The following is a 24,549-nucleotide window of genomic DNA, read 5'->3' as shown; positions in this document are numbered from 1 at the left end:
GAGCTGTCCATTGCTGAAATGGCAACGGCACTCTTGCCCCATATCAGTTGGGAATTGAAACATGGGAGTCCTATCTCAATAGATTCAAGTGTTTTATCAAGGCAAACGATTTGAGGGACATCTCCACTGAGAGGAAAAAGGCGTTCTTTTTGAGTTTTTGCAGTGCTGAAGTGTTCGACACGGCGGCAGCGCTTCTGTCTCTTCAGACAGTGCATGAGGTAACTTGGGAAATCATTTTTACAGTCCTGGGAAGCCATTATGCCCCCAAGCCTTCCAGAATAGTTAGAAGACATTCTTTCCATAGGCATTACCAGGCGGAGGGCAAAAATATAAACAGGTACATGGCTGCTCTGAGGAAAGCCGCTCAGCGTTGCGGTTTCAGAGAATTGGACGATATTATTTTGGTCCAGTTAGTTAGTGGGATTAAGGACCTTCGACTTCAGCATCGTTTGTTAGCTAAACCAGATTTGACACTGCAGCAAGCTATTGATGAGGCTCAGGCATAGGAGCTGTCCAGTCAATCAGCTTCTGAAATACAGGGCTCTAGCGAAACTATTCCAGCTAAAGGGAATCAGTCTGTACATATGGAACAGACTGAGAATGAGGATAACATGGATCCTGACCAAGATATTAATTGCCTTAGAGCACCTATGGCTACAAAGTGGTTTGGGGAAGCCAAACCTCACCAGGCAAAACCTTTTTGTTTAGGCTGTGGAGGCAATCACCCCAGACAGGCATGTAAATTCAAAAATACTGTTTGCCTCAGGTGCCAAAAGAAAGGGCATTTAGCCAAGGTTTGCAGGGCTCTCCTATGACCTCTTCAGAGCCCTAATTTTGAGAATAATAGGGAGAAGGGCACTGCATATTATGAAGACTGCTTCATATTAGACAGGATAGATAAGAATTTTGCAATTAAATTAAGACAAACAAATAGACTAGGGGGAAAGAAAATTTCTGTTAACGTTAAAATTGAAAATAGTCCATGTAAAATGGAAATTGATACAGAGTCCTCCTTATCAATTGTTTCCTGGAGTACCATTAAACGTTTAGTTCCTCAGATATCAAAGAGATGGATACAACCCTGCAGCCTTCACCTCAGAGACTACCAATCATCGGAATACATAAATTTAGGGTAAGTTTCCAAAATTTTGTGGGGAAGCTGCCCTTAGTTATTGTGGAGGGTTCACCCCCAAGTTTATTAGGTTTGGATTGATTTAAATCAGTGGGATTGAGCATCAGTGACATCAATTCCATACAAGAACCTGAGTTAGAAAACTTCTTAATGGAATTTAAGGATATGTTTGATGGGACTCTAGGCAAATACACAGGCAACCCCATTACATTCAACCTGGATCCTCAGGTTACCCCCATTAGACTCAAGCCTTGTAAGGTTCCTTTTGCATTTAAACCAAAAATAGATGTACAATTAGATAAGTTAATTATGCAAGGTACATTGGAGCCTGTTGATCATTCTAGATGGGAGACGCCCATAGTAACCCCTATCAAAAGTGATTGCTCAGTAAGAATCTGTGGAGATTTCAAGTGTACCCTTAATAAAGCTTTATAGGTACACTCTTACCCAGTATCTGTGGTGCAACATTTAATCCACTACAGGCTACAGCACTGTTTTTGCAAAATTAGATCTCTCTCAGGCATATCAACAATTGCCTGTGGATGATTTAACTGCAGAGGCACAAACCATCATTACACACAGGGGGGCTTTTAGGTGCAGGCACCTCCAGTTTGGGGTAAGCATAGCCCCAGGGTTATTTCAAAACTTAATGGAACGCATATTACAAGGTTTACAGGGCATAATACCATATTTTGATGATATTCTTATAGCTGCCACCTCAAAACAATTATTCAAACGATTACACATAACCCTTAAAAGACTACAAGATGTAGGTCTGAAAGTTAATAAAGAGAAATGCAGAGTGGGAGTTCCCAGGGTAGAGTTCTTAGGCTACACTATTGATGCCACGGGTCTCCATCCTATTGAATCTAAAATTACTGCCATTCAAAAGGCACCAGCACCCCGAAACAAAACAGAACTGCAAGCGTTTTGGGGGTTATTCAATTTCTGCACAATCTTCGTATCACACAAGGCTACCTTAGCAAAGCCTTTACACAGATTACTGGATAAAGGCACACCTTGGGTCTGGGGCAAGAGGCAGGCTACTGCATTTCAGGCTGTGAAGTCTCTTTTGACATCAGACAGTGTGTTGATACAATTTAATGAGAATTTACCTTTAGTACTAGCATGTGATGTTTCACAATATGGCATTGGGGCTGTTCTGAGTCATAGGTTGCCCATTGGAAGGGAAGCCCCAATAGCCTTTTTCTCCAGGACTTTCGCTACAGCAGAGTGAAATTATAGTCAAACAGAGGCTCTGGCTCTGGTGGTGGGAGTTAAAAAATTTCACGAATACTTAGATGGCAGGCAATTCGACCTAGTTACAGATCATAAGCCATTATTGGGATTATTGGCTGGAGACAGACAGACACCCCAGGTGTTATCCCCAGGTATGATTAAATGGACAGTTTTCTTGGCTGCATATAGTTATTCACTGTTGTATCAAGCTGGAAAAAAATTATGCCATGCTGATGCATTGAGCCGCTGCCCTTTAGCTATAGCTGTCAGCAACCCAGCTCCTGTTTCCTCCATTTTGATGATAGATGAATTGCAAGCACCTATAACAGCTTCTGATGTGGCAAAAACATGAGACAAAGTCATCTCATAGACTGGGTTAAGTAGGGAGGGCCCACACAGCAAAATTCTAAAGAGTTTCACCCCTTTTACACAAGACAGCATGAACTCTAAACACAAGGGGGCTGTTTGTTATGGGGTAACACAATAGTTATACCTTCATCATTACAGAAGCAGGTTTTGGAATTCCTGCATGAGGGACATCCAGGAATGGCTAAAATGAAAAGTTTAGCAAGAAGCTATGTCTGGTGGCCTCAACTTGATAAAGACATTACCAATTGGGTTGCTGGGTGCCAGTCCTGCCAGGTCTCAGGCTCTGCACCCCCAAAAGCAACACCAACAGAATAGGAAAATATGAAAAAAATCTTCGTCAAGAATACACATAGAATTAGCTGGCCCATTCCAAGGGAAAACTTTTATGGTTACATATTCTAAGTGGCTGGAGATTGTGTCCATGTCCTCCACCACTTCTGATGCCATAATCAGATCATTGAAAAGACTGTTTGCAACCCATGGACTTCCAGACCTCCTGGTTTCTGATAATGGGTCCCAATTTACAGCTGCCAATATGGAACTGTTTCTGTTGGGCCTGGGCATTAGACATGCCCTCTCTGCTCCATTTCATCCGGTGTCGAATGGCATGGCAGAACGCATGATAAAATCTGCCAAGGAGGCCCTGACACGGATGGGCCCTGGAGATTGGGAATCCAAGGTGACCAAATACTTATTAGTGCAGCATATTACCCCAAGTCTTACCACTGCAGAATTACTGATGGGCAGATGCCTTCGCACCCACCTTGATATGTATAACTTTTATCTTTTTATATGTTACCCTTTAATACTTTTTAAAAAACAGATTTAACTTCATTATTTTAATTACTCTTTACATAGATCAGGGGTGTCAGCCTCAAGGCCAGCAGGCTGTATTTGGCTGCAGGGTGCTTAAATCTGGCCCATTGGGCCAGCCTGGAAATAGCAAAAGACCGGCCCACAGTGCCTGTGTCAGCCAAAACGGGGCACAGGGGTCGCGCGCAGCCCCCATGCTCCATTTTCAGCCTGGACGGCCTCCTGCAGCAATCTGCCAGCCAAAATGGGGTGGGGGCATGCGAGCCCCCTTGCACCCTGTTTTTGTTGTCAGGGTGCTGCAGAAGACTGTCCAGGCCAAAAATGGGGCATGGGGGCCTCACATAGCCCCCCCGTGCCCTGTTTTGACCGGCAGAGTGCTGCAGGAGCCTTCCTATGCCCCATTTTGGTTGGCAGGGTACCACAGGAGGCTTTCATCCCATCTCTTTCTCCCCACCCACCAGCCAACCCGCGAAGAACTAAATGCTGATCTGGACCTCGAAGAAATCCAGTTTGACACCCCTGATACAGATATATTTTGTTTTTCAATAAGGCTTAGTTTGCTTGTGTTATGGAACATCACACAACCTAAAATAAGGAATGAAACCATTCTTACCGCTCCCAGAATTAAGAAGAGAAAGCTTTGGTTTATACAGAAATGTAGTAGAACAATTTACAGTAGATATTAGCCTGAGTTGGGAAACTAATTTTACATAATCCTTTAATCTAATCAGTCTTTTAACCTTGAGAAGATTCTTGCAAAAAAAAAAAAAAGGTGATCTTGGTGTTTTGGTAAACTTACACGTTCTCTGGACATCAGGGGGTTGTTTGCATTCCTGTTTTTTTTGGCTTCTCAGAGTCACCTGCTAATATTTATGGTACATTTCAATTTCAAGGAATATATTGTGGCTTTTGCTGTGTTCACCAGCATAGATGGGTTTCTTTTAGGGACAAGCTGTAAGAATATTGGAGTTTGCAATGGCAGTGGCTTTAAAAACCACTTTAAAAAGACAGATTAGAGTAAAATATAAAATAAATATAAATGCAGTAGTTCATGTTGGTTGTGCAACTCCTTTGCTTGTAGATTTTGATACTGCTGCCTTCTTGCTTCTGCCATAAATCAGACCTTCAGTAGGAATGGATTAGGCATATATTGCCATATAACTGCAAAATTATAACTTTAAATCAAGAAATCAGCTTATGTTAAAACATTGGTATGTCTGTTTTATTTTTAAGTTAGTTATTCACAGAATGCTAAAGTGGAGATTAATGTAATGAAAACCAACCATTGCCCATGTCCCTAAAATGGAGCAAATATTTATAATTAGACAAGAGAAAAGGGCATTTTCTGAACTTTTTGAAAGTTAAAGACTAGCAAGAGGGGGAAATGTTTTATATTTCTCTTACTAAAGAGGATTCATAGTTTTGTTTACTTTTTCAAATAAATACATTAAAGTGCACTTTATAACTAGGATTCTGTTTTTATTCTTTTGCATTTTCCTCCCCACATAAGACAGTAGAAAAATTGGTACTTATACAAAGTTCTGGACATGCTGTTCCAACTTGGAGTGGGGTGGGGAGGAAAAGATTGAGAGAACACATTGCTTACAAATCCAGCTGTCCCTTCTGTGGACACTGGCTCTTTTGTTAATTTGTTTGCCAAGGGGAGGTGATGTTGCATGTGTGGCATTTTTCAGCAATGCATATGTTACACTTTTTATCTTTTTAACTTGTAAAAGTCTGCTCTATAGTCACAAATTGTAGAACTCTGAGGGAAGTTGCTGTGCAGAGAGAATTGTAGAAGCCTTCCTTGGATATTATAACAGCATCTTATATACAATTATCCACTAAAGATATTTTTTCTAATTTTTATTAAAAGAGAAGAACTCAAAATACATATTTTGTCATATGACAAAAATTGTTAGGAGAAATATAGAGACACGTTAGGATAATATTAAAGTTTTGATATGTTTGTTACTTAATTGAATTTTGAGGTGTCCTTAGTGTTCTCTGAGCTTGATTGTTTTCTTGCACTGATCATGTTAAACTAGTTTGGGTAATGGAAACATCTGCAAGAAAACAGTGAAACTCAAAGAGTCCAAAGGATTCCTTATTTCAACCCTGAGCAACAAATATTCTCCTTTATTAGTAAGAATTCTAGGTTGCAAAAAAAAAGTGTGGCTGGAGTAAAACTGCGCTTTAATGTATGAATTTCCCAGTCCAGTACTGTCCTTTCCATTAGCAGAAAATAATGAATGTGGCAGAGAAATGACTACATCTGGAAGCCTCATTTAAACTTACATGATTCCTAAAAATGTTATTGAAGACTAATAATGGGAGAGAGAGATCACTATCTGAAGGACTCTTTGGTGGATGATCATTTGGTGGATGATTGCTGTTTGAAATGTAATATGAGGACAGATAGTCCTTGACTTATGACTTTACTTTTAGCGACTGTTTGAAATTATGGGGGTGCTGAAAACAATGGATTTGCAACATATGCCTGAAATTTTGGCCATTGCAGTGCCCACATAATCACGTGATCAACATTTAGATACATGGCAGCCTATCCGTACTTATACTTGCAGAGGCATTTCAGCTCCGTCTCCATTAGGAACTTTTGTCTCCCCATGCTCTGAGACTGCAACCTCTACCAACGTGGTACAGGGTATAGCTAGTTTTCCTATTCAAGACATACTTTATTCATGATACATGTTACTGGCAGATAATTACATTAGATTTTTTTGGATATTTCTTTCCACATCTTTCTAAACACTTGTGTTAAAATATGAAGTTAACTTTAATCTGTCTGGGAATGTGAATAGCATTAGGAAATCAAAATTCCTTTCAATGCTCCATGCTTAATTATTTGTAATAATATTATTTTTGGTCATAAAATATATTTCTCACCATCCTGGTTTAGTGTAGTATGCAAATTGAGACTGTGCATTATGATTCTTTACAATGGCCATGCTGATACACTTCAGTGATGTCTGAAACTATAGATTTGGCTTATTTTAAGTTTGCCTAGTAATGTCAAATTTGAACTAGGACTTAGTTGAAATCTTGGTTCTAGTTTTGAACCCCCCTCCTTTCAAAACATACTTCCATTATCCCCAGTCTACTGAAAATGCTGTGTCTAGTTGACAGGAATTGTAACCCCAAATATATGGAATATCATTGATTAAGACTGCTATAATTAAGTATAATTTTAAAATGTTTAGAATTGAATGTTAATATATGTATGTGTGTATGTGCATGTGCATATATATGTAAATGTACATGTATATATTCTTGCTTAAGCAGGGGATTGAAGACTTCTAAAGTTCCTCCCAACTCCGTTATTCTGTTATGCATGTACCAGTATATTAACTTGCTTTACTTAATTAGGCCAGTTAGATCAATATTTTCAATAGAGAATTGATAGCATATATTATCACTCATTAGATAAATAAATATTGATATTTCATTAGAATGAAATATTCTAAAAGTACTAATTAACTGAAATAAGTTAAAATTTATTTCATATTACAAATGTGCATTGGAGGTTATGTTGCAATAGACACAAAAAATGATGTTTACCCTCTTTTTTTGTATGCTCAGAAAAAGCCACTGACTGCAATTATCAAGGAAGTCTGTGATGGGTAAGTTCTGTTTTTCTACTATTATTTTTATAATTCCCAAAGGCACTACACATAATAAATTTAATTCTCTTTGTGATTAATTCAACTATCTCCTATTAAGGAATTCAGACTGCTATTGCTTCATACATTCAGTTTTTATCATATATTTAGATAAACATAATTTTAATTGTATTATGTAAGATAAAAACATATTTTGAGTTTGTGTTACAGCTGTCTCTCTTTAGTTTTGAAAGTGGCCAGTGGAGAAAACTACATTATTCATTACATATATATATATCCAAAATTTTCCCAACCTTCTAGACAGCCCTGAAAGTTATATTATACAAACAAAGAAATATAGCTTCTGAGGTTATCCAATATGCATTATGGTTGAGCTGGAATTTGATGTTTGTGTGTAGTTGTATAAGTAATCAATTACCCATAGCATTGGGGATTATCTCACACTATTATAGAAATGGAATTAAGTGGACTCGGAGCACTGCCCACACTGGCAGCTAGTTGTATTCTTGGACTTACATATATTATTCCATTTTGAGAAGCCCAGAGATGGAAGGTGAACTATTTTAAACATTAATTTACTGGCATTAAGTAAAATAGATTTGTTATATGTGATCTTTTGTTTTGTGTTAACTTTATGGAATTGCAATAATTGGTGGGACTTATCTCTGGGGGAGATGAGTCTGCTTACCGAGATGAGGTGGACTGGTTGCTTTCATGGTGTGGAGACAATAACTTGGTCCTCAACACCAATAAGACCAAGGAGCTTATAGTGGACTATAGAAGGAACAGATCAGACATCCAGCCCTTGCTTATCAATGGAGACCGAGTGGAGCAAGTGGCCAGTTTTAAGTTTCTGGGTGTTACCCTAAAAGAGGACCTGAGGTGTCCACATTGCAGCCCTGGTCAAAAGGGCCCAGCAGAGATTATACTACCTGAGACTTCTCAGAAAACAACAACTGAATGGAAAACTGCTGGTGACCTTCTACCACTGCACCATAGAGAGCATTTTAACATACTGCACCTCTGTATGGTTTGCCAATTGCACAGTGGCAGATAGGAAAGCACTCCAGAGGGTTAATGTCATTGCCCAGAAGATCATTGGTTGCCCTCTCCCCTCTTTGGAAGAGCTTTATAGCTCCCGCTGCCTTAAGAAAATTCGAAACATTCTCAAAGATCCATCTCATCCTGGGAACCCTTTTTTTGAACTATTACCATCTGGCAGACGGTACAGAATAATAAAAACAAGGACAAATAGGCTGAAAAACAGCTTCTATCCCATGAAGTAGCTCTTTTGAATTGTGCTGTATAGTGCGGTGTTGGTCTGGTGTTGTGGGTTTCCGGTTCAATGTGTGAAAGGTGAAGGATGTGTGTTTGTGTTTATTTTCATGGTCATGGTCATGAGGTGCATTGAAAATGGTGTTTGATTTCGTTGTACGAGGTGCAATGACAATAAAGTAAACTAAACTAAACTAAACTAAGTAAGAGGGATCCCTCTCTTATTGCAATTCCATAAAGTTAACACAAACTTTACACTTTCATTTCCAATTTGAGGTGGGGAAAGAGAAGTATACTGTTCAGATCTAGCAAATCATAAATCCTGATTTAATATATTTTGAAATGGCTGAGCTATATGCTGCTGCTGTTGCTGCTGTTGCTCACAACCTGTGTGTTTCTGCTTTCATAAACATCAGCAATAAGCTTAGATATCCTGATATTTTGAGCTAGAAACCAGCAAGGCAAGTTCATAGCTTTCTTTATGTGAGAATGTGTTGATTGTTTGAGCCATGGTTGTAGATTCAAATAGTATTTAAGCTTGTATCTTCCCAGAATCTTTTTAATTCATATGCATGATGTAAGATGTGTACAAGTTGCATCCCCAGTATGAAATTTATCCATACTGTTCATTTAGGCAGAATGTGGTAAATATCACATTTAAGGATAATTTGAAAGTTGTTTATAAATTTACCTTTATGCTCTGTTATCAAATGTAACTAATTGGTGAAGGGAAGGAAAAAGTTCGTAATATTCTCTTTTCTATACACATTTTACTAATGTATATCTTTGTCTTATTAGGTGGTCTCTTGCAAACCATGAACATTATGCATTGCAACATGCTGATAGCTCCAATTTTTATATTACTGAAAAGGTAAATAAGTTGATTTCTATTCAATGACTGTGTGGTCTATTAAAATAATCTAATTCTAAATCACTCCTAATACAAACAGTGTGGTTCTACAACTAATACCTAGGAAGCTATTTATGCATACGCTTATCCTCCACTTACCCAGAGAACATATAGATGATTTACTAATATTAGAAAACATAATAAAACAATAATAATAAACACAAATAACATAAAATTTCCTTATTATATTAAACTCATAGAAGCATCAATGACAATTAACCTGAATATGTGGCAGTCTGGATCAGGCAGGCAGAAGCCATTTAGGAAAGACAGTCTCTTAGTTATCCACACCCCAAGCCATATAAGATTTTAACAGCAACTTTGACTGCATTTAAAAACAGAACAATTCTGGTAACCAGAACAAACCTCAAGTTACATGGCACTACCAAGAGTGAACAATAAGCTTGTGTGCTATTGCTTCCTGCATTTGTTCAAGTTTTCAGGTGTCCTTTACAACTGTCCTATGTAGAGCAAATTATTAAGAGATAGGAAACGTGACAAATCAATCTCAGAACAAGTGACTCCAGCTAAAGTTGCAATTTGATGCATCAACTGAAGTTGAACAAAAGTCCCTTCTGGCCCAACTTCCACTTGTTCACATGAATCTATGAAGATCACCAAACTATAGCCTTGTTATTTCTGGGAGAGCTTGCTCCCACTTAGCGTCAAGTTTGGTGGAGCCCTGAAATCAATAAGCTTCTGCAATAACAACCATCCTGTTTTGGTTGAGTTGAGTCTGACCTGTGTTTTTCCCATCTAGATTGTGTAAGCCATCCTGCATCAAGTCAGACTTTTCATTGCTTCTCCCATTGGGCCCAGGATAAAAATGTACAATTGAGTATTATCACATTAGTGATTCAATTTCTTGAACCAATGGAACATCTCTCACCACAGCTTTAAAAAGTATAAAACCAAGTCTCGAGGCACTTTATAACACTTCTCCCTTCTTATTGACTTTACCGACTCAGGTAATTGAAAACAAAGTTCCAAGTCCCAATCCCTGAACATAATCCAGAATGATACTCTTAATTGCATATTGAATGCTGCTGAGAAATCTAGAAATATAAGGATAATTGTGCTCTCTACATCCAAATTTTGCCACAGGACATGAGTGTAACAAGTATGGTTTCTGCTCTGTTCTTCTGTTTCTTCTTATGAAAAACAAATCAGTCTGTCATGGACCCAGATGGTCAGATGCCTTTGTAATTGTAGCCCTATCTTTTTCTCCACAATTCTGCTTTGCCGCCTACCCTGAAAGGAAGATTGGAGATTCAACAATAGTTGTCCAATTCCACTATATCAAGACTGGGGCTGGGCAGCAGACTTTGTTATTCTGAAATATTTAATACCAAGTGAGTTATAAATAGATCTATCTCACCCTAAAATAAAGTTTTATCAGTAGATATTTTGCTCAATTATTTAATTGGATTAGACCTGTCTAATTTACAGCAATTACTTTTTAATTAAGCAAACTTCAGAAGTTTCTCTCCATGGGTTCCAATTACAGAGCCAGGAATGTATTAGTGAAACTAAAGAAAAATCATAAGCTTATAACATTTCATTCAAAAATATCATGAATGGTTCATGGATGCTTGTTTTTTTTTTAATGTATTACCATGCTATCAATAAATACTTGCTTTTATTATTTCTGAATCAATATTGAATTTTAATGGAGGATCTCATCTCACTGTCCATATTTTTCATATTTTATATATCTATATAATATCTTCTGTTAGACTCAAGGCCTGGGGGCCAGATCTGGCCTGCAGGGTACTTAGATCTGGCCCGCAGGGTTGCCTTGATAACAGCAAAGGACCAGCCCACAGTGCCTCTGCCAGAGAAAATGGAGCTCAGGAGGGCAGTGGGTGGCTCTCATGAGCTTCCTTTTTGCTGGCAGAGGGTTGCAGGAGGCCATCACAACCAAATATGGAGCTCGGGAGCCCGTTTTCACTGGCAGACACTCAGGCCCCTACAGGCCCCCCAACACTGATGACGTTGAATAGGTCATGTCTACCCTGGCCACACACCCACGCCAAAGTCAAATGCAACCCTGATGCAGCCCTCAATGTAATTGAGTTTGACACCCTTGTGTTAAGATTTGTGTTTCATCTTAAAAGCCTTGGATATTCTAGACTTGGTTTCTTAAACTTGGCAGTTAAAGAAATTCTGGGAGTTGAAGACACACATTTTACATTTACATTTTATTTGATTTGTCAATCACTTACAAGATACAGGTATAAGAATAAATATAGTTTTGAATACATGAGATACTTATAAGAAAAATAAAAAATAATAGGACAGGGATGGTAGGTACGATTGGTGCGCTTATGCACGCCCCCTACAGGCCTCTTAGGAAGGGGCGAGGTCAATAGTAGACAGTCTAAGGTTAAAGTTTTTGGGGTTTGGGGAAGAAACCACAGAGTCAGGTAGAGTATTCCAAACATTGACCACTCTGTTGTTGAAGTCGTATTTTCTGCAATCAAGTTTGGTGCGGTTAACCTTGAGTTTGTATCTATTGTGTGCTCTTGTATTGTTATGATTGAAGCTGAAGTATTCATTTGCAGGTAGGACATTGCAATGTATGATTTTATATGCTATATTTAGATCGGACCGGAGGCGGGGTAGTTCTAGGTTTTCTAGGTCTAGAATGAGTAGAGGAGCAGAGAACTCTTCTTGTGAAATATTTCTGGACTTTTTCAATTGTTTTAATATCAGATACATGATATGGGTTCCAGACTGATGAGCTGTATTCAAGTATAGGTCTAGCAAATGTTTTGTATGCTCTAGTTAGTAGTGTGATATTACCAGAGAAGAAGCTATGTAGGATTAGATTAACAACTCTTAATGCCTTTTTGGCTATGTAGTTACAGTGGGCTCGAGCACTTAGATCATTTGAGATGTGTACTCCAAGATCCTTGACAGAGTTTGGATCCTCAACAAGGTCTTGACTATTTAGCTTGTATTTTATTTTCTGATTTTTTCTGCCAATACGTAAGACAGAGCATTTATTTGTTGAGATTTGAAGTTGCCATTTGATTGACCATTCTGATACATAGTCAAGGTCTTTTGGGAGGGTAATAGTATTGTCTGTGGTGTTGAATAGCTTTACATTATCAGCGAACAGAACGCAGTTGCTCTTAATATGATCACAGAGGTCATTTATGTAGAGTATGAAGAGAGTTGGTCCTAAAACACTGTCTTGGGGGACACCACTGTTGACAGGTACAGAATTTGATAGGACGCTCCCAATTTTGACCATTTGTTGTCTGTTTGACAGAAATGCTTCTATCCAGTTATGTAGGTATCCAGAGATACCATAAGATTTTAGTTTTAGGAGTAGTTTGTCATGTACCACTGAATCAAAGGCTTTACAGAAGTCTATGTAGATTGCGTCTATTGCTTTGCCCTCATCGAGTTGTGTAGTCCATATGTTTTTGCAGTGTAAGAGTTGCAGATTACAGGATAGTTTTTTCTGAAACCAAATTGTTTATTAGAGAGTAGGTTCTTTGTCTCTAAGTGGAGGATAATGGATTGGTTAATAATTGATTCCATGACTTTACAGGTGACGCAGCATAAGGAACTTGGTCTGTAATTTTCAACTAGGCTGGGGTCTCCCTTTTTGAAGATGGGGATGACCATTGCTTGTGACCATAGGTTTAGCAAGGAGCTGGTCCTGAAAGATTTTTCAAAGATTACGCTTAGAGGTTCGGCTATGGCAGTGGATAGCTTTTTTAAGAAGTAGGCACTTATTCCGTCTAGTCCAATAGATAGGGTGGTTTTAGATTGCGCAGTGCTTTTTCAACAATGTCTTCTATAAAATCGATATGTATTAGATCATTGTAGTTGTCTGTGGTTCGAAGTACTGGGAAGTACTGGGCTTGATCCATTGCTGTTTACAAATACCGAGCCAAAGAATGTGTAAAGAGATTTGCTTTGATGGTGTCGTCATTGCAGTCTTTGCCGTTAGGTCCTTTCAGGGGTGGGATGGACCTTGAGTCTTTTAGTTTGTTGTTTACAAAATTGTAGAAAGCATCTTAAAGTTGCCAAGTTTCAAAACAATATTTTAGATTTTTCTTCCTACTTTTACAATTAATGTGTGTATATGTATGTATATGTGTATTTTGGCATATTTTCTAGTTGATCATTCCCTTTTTGATTACTTTATGTCAAACAGATTAATTTCATGAGCTAGCTTTGCCTCCTTATTGCTCACAGTTCATTATGGTGAACAAATAAAGAAATTATGGTCTATAACACTTTTGATTCTTTTTCTGATTTGAAAACTTTTTATTTTTAGTTCTGTATTTTGGCACTAATATCTTAGATTACATATCATTTTCTATGTTTTCACATTTGATGAAGAGCTTTTGGTAAGGATTTTGTCAAAGCTTCAAGAAAATCCACATATAAAGTACTATCTCTGCCAGATCTCCTGTTATGGACAAAGCTTTGTCCTTTTTGGTCCCTAGAACCAGCTCCATTTATATTTAACAGAAATTGGTGGAAGATTTTTCATGTTGCATGCCAAGTTATTCAAAATGGGTAATATAAGCTTTAAACAGGGTTAATCTATTTTAAAACAACACCCCAAATTATTCACCTCAAACCACTAAGAATAGAACATCCTGTTTCCTTATTCATATTTGCATAATTGCTCTGCCTTGAAAACTGCAATTTCCAACTATCAATACATAAAACAACTTCGATGGAGGATCTTAATCTTCTTCTTTGCTATTCCCCTTGTAAACATTTATATCAGTGGTGGGATTCAATTTTTTTTTACTACCAGTTCTGTGGGCATGGCTTGGTGGGCCTGGTAGGGGAAGGATACTGTAAAATCTCCAGAGGTGGTATTTGCCAGTTCTCCGAACTACTCAAAATTTCCGATACTGGTTCTCCAGAACTTTTTAGAACCTGCTGAATACCACCTCTGATTTATAAAAATATTTATATTTGTATAAAAATAAATAAAATAAATATATTACTATAAAATATCCAGACCAATTTTAAAGGGTTTTTTTTTCAATCTCCTCCTCCTTTCAAATTAATAGTTGAAATGTTAAAAGTAGTTTGTAAGGGTGCTGACATTTATTTTATTTTGTAAGGCTACAATTTTAAAATATAGTATGTTTGCTCTTATTATTTTATATTATTCTTTGATATTATTGTAATATTGAGTGCAGAAGAAAAAGTTTATCCGTTAACCCAAATGTACAGAGATACCCTGCTGCAATATTCTGCAAGTTGTTCATTTAAATTGAAACTATTTAGTATGCCATTCAGTTGATAAAGCTGCCCACTTCTATTTTTTAATGCAAGGTACAAATGCTTTAATGGACATGGTTGCAAAAGAAAGTTAGAAATGGAGATGAAAATGTTTTGGTTAGGGATGACCCAAGAAGTAATTGGAAAGAAATTGAAAGTGATGTGAAGAAAGATTTTTTTGACTTGCCAGGATTAATGAAAGACCCTATGATGCACAAGCCAATGACTCTAAATAGAAATGGTAACACCTTGCTGTATGCTGATGATATGATTCTGTTATCACACTCACATATAGGATTGTGTAGGCTACTAAGGAGATTTAGCTGTCAGGATAACTATCTAATTATTAGCAAATCCAAATAAAAAATTATGGTGTTTGGTAAACATAACCAGAGACATAGATGGCAACTAGATGGAGACCCAAGGAACAGGTTAGCACCTTCATATACTCTTTTTCCAAGATTGGATCTTGGGTTTGTAACCACCAACAGAGCACACTTAGAGCAAAATTTTGCTTGAATCTATTACTTAAATTAAAGTAATTACAGTTATTCAGGCTCCCTAATACCACTAATCATAGTATATAAAGCTAAGGTAATCCCTATGCTCCTATACAGAGCTGAGATTTGGGGTTTACACCCTATTACAGCTTTAGATCAAGCACAGTCTCAGCACCTGAGATGTATTTTGGGTGTGGACCCTTAGACATCTGCTGCAGCAGTTAGAGCAGAACTGGGAATCTACACAATTCATGCACTGTCTAAAATTAGAGCTTACAACTACTAGCTTAATGAAATGAAGACAGATAGACTCCCTAAGCTATGTCTACTGTAGCAGATAAAATTGCAATCCAAATTACTAAATTGATACATTATATAAATGCATCTCTCTGCTCCCTATGTAACAGGAGAAAAACAACAACAAAAAAAGGTTACCCAAAGAATCATGGATATAGAAGCTCAAAACGACATAGCCACACTTAGTAAGGCTGGTAGCTTGAAATGGCTGAGCAAAAATAAACGTAACTTCCAAATTGACAATTATTTAAAATCACAACAGCCAAACATCTCAGGGAGATATTTACTTGACGTTTACTCAAGATTTGAACAGCTTGATACAATGGTTAGATTTGGGAGATTCCATTCTATCCCATACAATGAACATACATGTGTCTGTGGAGCTGAAGAGGTAGAACATCTGAGTCATATATTATTTGACTGCTGTTCATATAAGGGTGCAAGAGATGTAAGTACCTTGACCCACATATTAAATGTATGGCCCAGTGGGAGGCCCATATTAAAAAAATATACCTCATGTGTGGCCAGAAACTGAAAACAACATTTAATAGAGCACAATTTCTGACTAAAATGGTCCAATTGAGATCGGCATATGTGGGCCTGATTGGGGTAGATTGCAGGGTGATACAGAAATATAATTTATGTCATTTTATTATATTTTACATATTTATGTATTATTGTATTTTACCCTAATCTCGTTTTAAATTGTTTGTTTGCAATTTTATTGGTAATATGTGTTTGAACCTGATATGTACATTTGAAATGTTAATAGTAGTTTGTAAGGGTGCTGATATTCATTTTATTTTTTAAGTATACTATTTTAAAATACTGTTAGGAATGTGAGTCACCTAACAGCTATTTGGGTTAGAAATACAGAAATCAGGATAGACATTTTAATACTGTCTCTCTTTAAGAGAGACCTAAAAGTGTAATTGGGTGTGGTTTCTCAAATGGCCATAAGATGGAGCCAGAAACCTGGGTTGTTTAGTCTTAGTCTCAGAAGAGAGTGTGTCTCAGTGAGTCTTTGTTTTCCTTCTGTTGGAGAGTATTGACATTCCTCATAATTGACTGTTATTCATGGATTTGATGTAAGTTTGATACTGAACTGTTTTTGACACTGGACTTTGTTATTGGATTATCCCTGGACTGAAAAAGGACTGATTTAACCTGTGAATGACTTTGGACTGATTATTTTGAACTTTGCTTAAACCTTTATGGAAAGTAAAAACTTACATTTACCGTACAGTGTATCTGTGTGCTGTGTGTGTATTATTCAAACACTACTCTCAAATACATCTCCCTGTATGCACTCATTCTCCTAACGGGAAATTACCTCAACACTGGTTATGGGCCCAGGCCACACCAGGCTCAGATAACTGAGAGTTAGTGTGAATACACAGTACTGTATACAGACAGCTGTTTACTGTTTAATTGTGGGTTGCTATCCTGGTAAAGATGGCACAAGACACTTCAACAAGTCTATCACTGATAACCCGGTTGGATGGAACAAACTATGTTTCCTGGTCTATGAAGTGCAGTCTACTGCGTACAGAAGGTTTATGGAATGTATTTCAAGACCCACCGGATGTAAATGCTTGGGATCCAGCTAATGAGGATGATGCCAAGAAGCTTGCTGACTTTAAACAGAACAACAAATGAGCTCTTTGTATAATTGGACTAACACTGAGTGACCAGCAGCTAGTCCATATTCATGTTGGGAGAATTTGAAAAGGATTTATGTTCATGACAGTGTAGGTGCACACATACATCTAACATGTAAATTGTTTAGAGCACGTCTTCTGAAAGGTGGAGATATGTTAGCTCATTTGAACTTCATGAAAATAACTTTTCAAGAGCTACATGAAAAGGAACTGATATTTTCAGAGCTGCATCAAGTTTACATCATTCTTTCCTCATTGGATGAAAGTTATGATGACTGTGTATCTTCACTGGAAGTCCTGCCCAGAGATAAACTGACATTGACTGACATAACTGGAAGGTTGTTAGAAGAAGCAAGAAGACAGCTGGATAGGGACCAACTGAGGAAGAAACAACCACAAGAAGAAGATTTGTCTTCAACTGCCTATACTGTTAGAAAATGTTTCTCTTGTGGGGCTCGAGGACATATAGCTAGATTCTGTAAGAAAGGAAAAAGACAGAACACTGGTAATCACCAGAAGGCCAGGAAGAATGTTAGTTTAGCTATGTCTAGCAATTCAACTGTAAACCATGATTTGTGGGTTGTTGATAGTGGAGCATCGCAGTGCATTACTAAAGATAGAAAAAGGTTTGTAAAGATGTCCACAAGTAAACAACATGTATCATTGGCAAATGGATGGAAGATTAAAGCATCTGGTGAAGGTACTGCATATTGTTCTTGTATAAATGAACATTTAACTATGTTATATGTACCTAAACTGAAATTTAATTTGCTATCAGTAAGGGCTTTAGTTAATCTTGGTTATGTAGTAACTTTTAGGGGAGATAACTGTATAATAGAGAAAGAGGGTAGAAGTGTTACTGCTACATTAGAAAATGATTTATATGTGATACATGATGACCAGTTGAAGATGGCTAACTCAGTTTATAACAATGTTAAGCCACATGATTAATGTATACATTTACTGCATAGACATCTGGGGCACATTAATTTCAAAATGCTCAAACTGTTGAATTGTCAGAGGGAGTAAAATTGAAACCCTGTAGCAAGTGTTTAAACTGTAATGCTTGTAGCCAAGAGAAGACTGTCCTGCAAACAGACTAAATGGGTTTAAGACCAAAGAACCTTTAGAGGTTGTTTTTGCTGACATAATTGGTCCTTAAAAACCAAGTTTAGGAGGTGCCTGTTATATTTTGAGTATTATGGACCATTACTCACGATACGGTTTCTGCTATCTTATGAAAAACAAAACAGAAACATTCCAACATTTATTTAATTGGCTAAGGTTTGCAGAGAGAAAAATGAAAAGTAAAGTAATTACATTAGTTACTGATAATGGGACTGAGTTTATGAACAAAAAATTCCAAACTATGTTGAAATTGGCTGGTGTCGAGCATAAACATTCTGCACCTTACAGACCACAACATAACTCGTTTATAAAACGAAGAGGGCAAACATTGCAAGCCATGGCTTGCACTATGTTATTTGATTCAGGTTTACCTGAAACACTTTGGGGTGAGGCCATAATGTGTAGTAACCATGTTTTAAACAATGTAGTAAATACAACAACTAGAGAATTGCCATTCACTCGTTGGCATGGCAGAAAGCCAAATTTCAGTTACCTACATACATTTGGAGCTCCAGCATGGGTGCATATTGCCTCATAAGTAAGACTGAAAGGGCAACATAGAGCTAAGAAGTTATTTTTTGTGGGTTATGAGGCCAACCATAGATCATTTAGATTCTGGGATCAAGGCACAGCTCATGTTTATTGTAGTGCTAGTGCAAAATTTCTTGAGCACGTTGGGTGGGATAAACTGGAACAGGAATCCAGCAGTGATATTATTATTGACACCCAAATAGTCCCTAAAGATAAAATAAGTAAACCACAAATAGCCATTAAAAAGGAAGGACAGAGGAAGTAGTAGAACAGGAACAGGAGGAAGTAGAAGAACAGGAGCAGGTGGCACATGAAAGTCCACCTGTAAGCCCTGTATTACCAAGACGTTCAACCCGAGTAACACGACCATCTGATAGATATCAGGCTAGTGTTGTATGCCAAGTGAATACAGTTCCTAGTAACTATAGTGAACTAAAACTGTATCCTGCTAAGGATCAGGCTGCTTGGCAGAAAGCAATGGATAAGGAACTGGAATCATTAAAAAAGTTCGAGGTATACAAAAATGTTAAGTTACCACCAGGTAAACATGCCATAGGATGTAAATGGATATATAAACTGAAGACAGGTGTGGATGGGACTGTTACCTATAAAGCCAGGTTAGTAGCACAAGGATTCAATCAGACAGCAAATGACTATGATAAGGTGTTTGCACCTAGGCTGAAGGCTACTACATTAAGGGCCGCATTAGTGTGGGCAGCTAAGGAGAAATACTTTATAAATCATTTGGATGTAGAGACAGCTTATCTGCATGCACCATTGCAACACACTATATATTTAAAGAAACCTTTAGGTCTCAAAAATGATAATACAACTGATTGCTGGAAATTAAAAAAGAGTCTTTATAGCTTAAAGCAATCAGGATATGAGTGGAACCAATGTATAGTTAAAGAATTAACTAAGATAGGTTTTGTAGCTGGCATGGCTGATCCATGTTTGTTTAAAAAAGAAAGTAATGGTGTAGTGTCATTGTTGCTATTGTTTACTGATGACATAGCATTAATCACTAAAACTGAACAAGAAGCTACTGAGATAATTTCACTATTAGAAAAAAAAAATTAAGATAAAACAGTTAGGAGAAATCAAACAATATCTTGGTTTAAAGGTAGATAGAACTAGGGGAGGATACAAAATCTCACAAGCAGATAAAATTTACCAATTACTAAAAAGTTTTGAAATGGAACTTTGTAAGCCAGTTAAGACACCAATGAGCCAGGAGTTTAGCCATAGTGATGTTCAAAGTCCTGTTTTTGATAAGAACATTCATCAGTCCTTGATTGGTAGTTTATCTGATCTCACTAATTAGTCAAGGCCAGATAAAGCATACAGTGTTAATCAATTAGCGAGATTTAACACTGAGCCAACTGAAAGGCACTGGCAAGCTGCTAAACGTATACCTGAAACAAACAATGCATTATGCATTGTATTTGGAGCCTAGAGATGAACTGAGTTTAACTGCATATGTTGATGCAAGTTTTGCTACAGACGTAAATACACGAAAATCTACATCGGGTACTGTAGTATTATTGGGAAAAGCATTGATTGGATGGAGATCTATTAGACAGAAACATCTAAGTTTGTCAACAATGGAGGCTGAATTCTCATGTTTATCTTTATTATGTACAGATTTAGTTTTGTATAAGCAATTATTAATTGATATGGGAATTAATGTAACAGATTCTATTGTTCTTTATGAAGATAACCAATCACCAATACAGATGGCTTCAAATATTGCTGTTAAAACAAGAACGAAACACACAGATTTAAGATATTTAAGTGTGAGACAATGTGTGCAAAGTGAAATGATTAAGTTGGAATACTGTATGTCAGAAAACAATATAACAGATCATTTTACAAAGGTCCAAGGCTCTATAAAGCATAAGGCTTGCTGTGAAGATTATGGAATTAGAATGTAAGGTTGTATATATTGTCCTACCCAAAAGGGGAGAATGTTAGGAATGTGAGTCACCTAACAGCTATTTGGGTTAGAAATATATAAACCAGGATAGACATTTTAATACTGTCTCTTTAAGAGAATCCTAAAAGTGTAATGGGTGTGGTTTCTCAAATGGCCATAAGATGGAGCCAGAAACCTGGGTTGTTAAGTCTTAGTCTCAGAAGAGAGTACGTCTCAGTGAGTCTTTGTTTTCCTTCTGTTCCTTCTGTTCCTTCTGTTCCTTCCTTCTGCCGTTCCTCATAATTGACTGTTATTCATGGATTTGATGTAAGTCTGATACTGAACTGTTTTTGACACTGGACTTTGTTATTGGATTATCCCTGGACTGAAAAAGGACTGATTTAACCTGTGAATGACTTTGGACTGCTTGTTTTGAACTTTGCTTAAACCTTTATGGAAAGTAAAAACCTACATTTACTGTACAGTGTATCTGTGTGCTGTGTGTGTATTATTCAAACACTACTCTCAAATACGTCTCCCTGTATGCGCTCATTCTCCTAATGGGGAATTACCTCAACAAATACAGTATGTTCGCTCTGATTATTCTTTGTCTTGATATTATTGTAGTCTTTTGAATATAGAAGAAAAAGTTTATCCATTATCCCAAATGGGAAGAATTTGACAGATTTTTCACAGGTTTTATCTTCTACTTCATTCTTTACTTTTAAACTGTGAGTTATCCTGAATTGTGCGGAGTTGGGTGTCTTCTAAATTGTATAAAGCAAATAAGCAATAAATCAAAGAATTGGAGGAAATCTGGATTATGGCTTCAGTGTGAATGTAGAGGCCTGCTGAACTGTCTCTCATTTCATGTTGAGAGTAGTTCAGAATAGCATGTAAGATTCTCTGCTGCTTTGGACTAAGACGTTATGTGGAAAATGTCCATGAGTCCTGAGTAATCCAACACATTACAGGAATATGTATATGAACTGTCAGAGTATATTCATGAATTGGAATAGTTCAGCCAATGAATAGGCATAGCAACTAAGTCAGCCAATGAGGCATTGCTCTATATTAAGCTCTGAAGCTATGTTAAGCTTTGAGTCTGTCTATTGAAAATGAAACTGCTTCTTGCTTGCTTGCCTGCTGAACTAAAGTGAAACTGATGTCTGTTTCTGATCTCCTGAGTTGCTGTTAAGCTCTGAACCTGTAACATGTCTGCTTCTGTTTGAGTTTGCTCCATGTTGAAGAAATCTACAACTGGTATTGTAAAATTTACTTAATATGTTACATTACATTACATTACATTACATTAAATGAAGCATCAGCCATCTGTGTTTATTATTTTTCTGGTGCTGAATTTACGCTGCAAAACTCTGAACATGAACCAACAGCTCATTATAAAATATCCGTCATCTCATCCTGGTAATTCAGCTTCCCCTCTCCCCATTTGTTTTGTTTTGCAATTTGGCTGCCATTGTATTGCATATATATCAGTATAAAACACTTTCTGCCCAATGGTGATTATGTAGAATTAAGAACAGTAACTTATGGTCATTAGAGATGGAAAAGTTACACATAAACTGCTTATATAAGGTTTTTAACTTAGGATAAAATTATAATTTCATGCAGCATTTATGCTGCTGGCCAGTGCTGCTTGAATAATAGGAACTTTCAATTTAGTATTAAATTGTATATTGTATGTCACAATGTAGAGTGAAAAATAGCGTAATTGCTGCTATTCAAAGAGCAGCATTTGAGTGTGAAATCATCTCTGTAGGTATTCTTTCTGTTCTGATGGAAAATTTCATTCCCTCTGTTGCAGTAACAGTTTTGTAGCAAATCATAACTCACAGCAAAAGAGGCTTATGAAAATAATCCCCCCCTTAACCAGAATTTTTTTTACTAGGTATGATAAAAGGTAATATAAGTAAGAAAATTCAGTATATTATACTCCACATAATAACTGCGGCTAGAATAGTCTTTGCACAAAATTGGAAACAGGACAACACTGCCACAGAGAGTATGGTGATAAAAAAAGGTGCTTGAATGTATGGAGATGGATAGACTAACTAAGATAAAGGAGAAATGGAATATTACATGATTTGGGACGCATGGTACAAGTGGTTAGAGAATAGATGTAAACACTATATATAAAGGTTACTCAAGACTGACAGGAAATTGTATGTATGTATGTATGTATGTATGTATGTATGTATGTATGTATGTATGTATGTATGTATATCTATACATATATATATTTGTGAAAAGGCAAAATATATATGTAAGAATATTATAAGAATAATATATAAGATGAAAAGAAGAAAAATGAAAATACTAGTATGTAATTATGTGTGATACTGATACTGAAGCGCTGTAAAGATTGGAAATGTGGTGTAAATGTTAGAAAATATGTAATAAAAATAAATAAATAAAAAGATAGGATGAAAATATCAACAAAAAGAATCCCTTAATGTCGATTTGAGTCTTCAAGTTATTGTTCAAAATGTACAGAGAATACCCTCCTGCAATATTCTGCAAGTTTTTCATTTAAATTAAAACTATTTAGTATGCCATTCAGTTGAATAAAGCTGCCCACTTAACCATTCAGTTGAATAAAGCTGCTTTAATGGATATGGTTGCAATAGAAAGTTAGAAATGGAGATGAAAATGTTTTGGTAAGGGATGACCCAAGAAGTAATTGGAAAGAAGTTGAAAGTGTGTGAAGAGAGGTGGGGGGTTTTTTTTTGCCATAGAAATGAAAGATTAGGGGTTTTTCTACCAGCTCTAATAAATGGATCATTTTTAAAAAATAAACTTTACTGAACTTTTATTACATTAAAAACATTAAAAAAATTATCACTCAATAACAGCAATTTGTAGTGCTTATAACAATAATTCGTGCATTATTTACAGGTATTAATTTATGCGTAATTACATTCTTATTTTATCTGTTACTTATATTTGATAACTACCTATCTTTAGTCTATCTCCATTCTATCCAGTTATACCATTGTTCCCACATCTTATAAAATATCGAAGCCTCTTTATCTTTTAAACTCAGCGTTAATTTGTCCATTTCAGCACAGTTCATAATTTTTTGTATAACAAGTTTCTCTGAGCGTATGCATGGCTGATTCCAACATTGGGCAAAGGCAATCCTGGCAGCAGTTAATATGTGTAATAATAAGTATTTTGTGCTCTTTACATATGTTTTTTTTGAAGATCCCCAATAAGAAGAGATCCGGTTCTAGATCTAGTTGTTCGTTGGTGATTTCCTGTAGCCAATCTTTGATTTTAAACCAATATTTTCGAACCTCTGGGCAAGACCACCACGTATGGTAGTATGTTCCCTCTTTTTTTTGCATTTCCAACATATGGGATTCATTTTGGGGTATATTTTCGATAATCTCACCATCTATAGAACATTTTATATGTATTTTCTTTATTTGCTGCTGATCTTGTTAATTTATGATTTCTATTCCATATGGTCTCCCAATCTGATAGTTTTATATTGTGTCCAATATTTTGACCCCATGCAATCATGCATCCTTTCACTACTTCTTCCTCCAATTCTACTTCCAGAAGGTATTTGTAAATTTTAGTGATTATTTTTTTTAATCGGGACCTAATAAAATTTTGTCTGTTGTGGTTTCAGGTATATTCCATGATCCTTTGTGTCTTTTTTATATCGGCTTTGTATTTGGAGATAAGCCCACCAGTCTACTTGTAGCCCTTGTTCTTGGAGATCTTGTATTGTTTTTAAGTTTCCGTGAATATCGAATAGGTCTTTATGTTTTAACATTTTGTTCAAATCTAAATTATTTGGGTGGATTGTTGCTTCCATTGTAGATAGCCAGATTGGGATTGTTA

The 24,549-nt window shown here is 36.7% G+C and overlaps 1 protein-coding gene across 11 annotated transcripts in view; it reads left to right on the top strand.

Moving 5' to 3' along the window:
• ELMO1 (engulfment and cell motility 1) overlaps positions 1-24,549 on the top strand; it is a 536,034-nt gene that overhangs the window by 119,360 nt on the left and 392,125 nt on the right. For 10 of the 11 annotated variants that reach the window (XM_087947669.1, XM_087947674.1, XM_087947673.1 and 7 more), the window contains 2 exons: positions 7,154-7,194; positions 9,268-9,340. The exons of the other annotated variant lie outside the window; for it this stretch is intronic. In XM_087947669.1, the coding sequence (XP_087803795.1) occupies positions 7,154-7,194; positions 9,268-9,340 (114 nt within the window). The remainder of the gene's footprint in view (positions 1-7,153; positions 7,195-9,267; positions 9,341-24,549) is intronic. 11 annotated transcript variants of the gene reach the window in all.

This window comes from Notechis scutatus, chromosome Z (genome assembly GCF_049901735.1).
Source record: "Notechis scutatus isolate UNSWTSFEM ecotype Mainland chromosome Z, rNotScu1.2, whole genome shotgun sequence".
NCBI lineage: Eukaryota > Metazoa > Chordata > Lepidosauria > Squamata > Elapidae > Notechis > Notechis scutatus.
The sequence above is the reverse complement of the archived record's forward strand: the minus strand, read 5'-3'. Positions and strand labels throughout refer to the sequence as shown.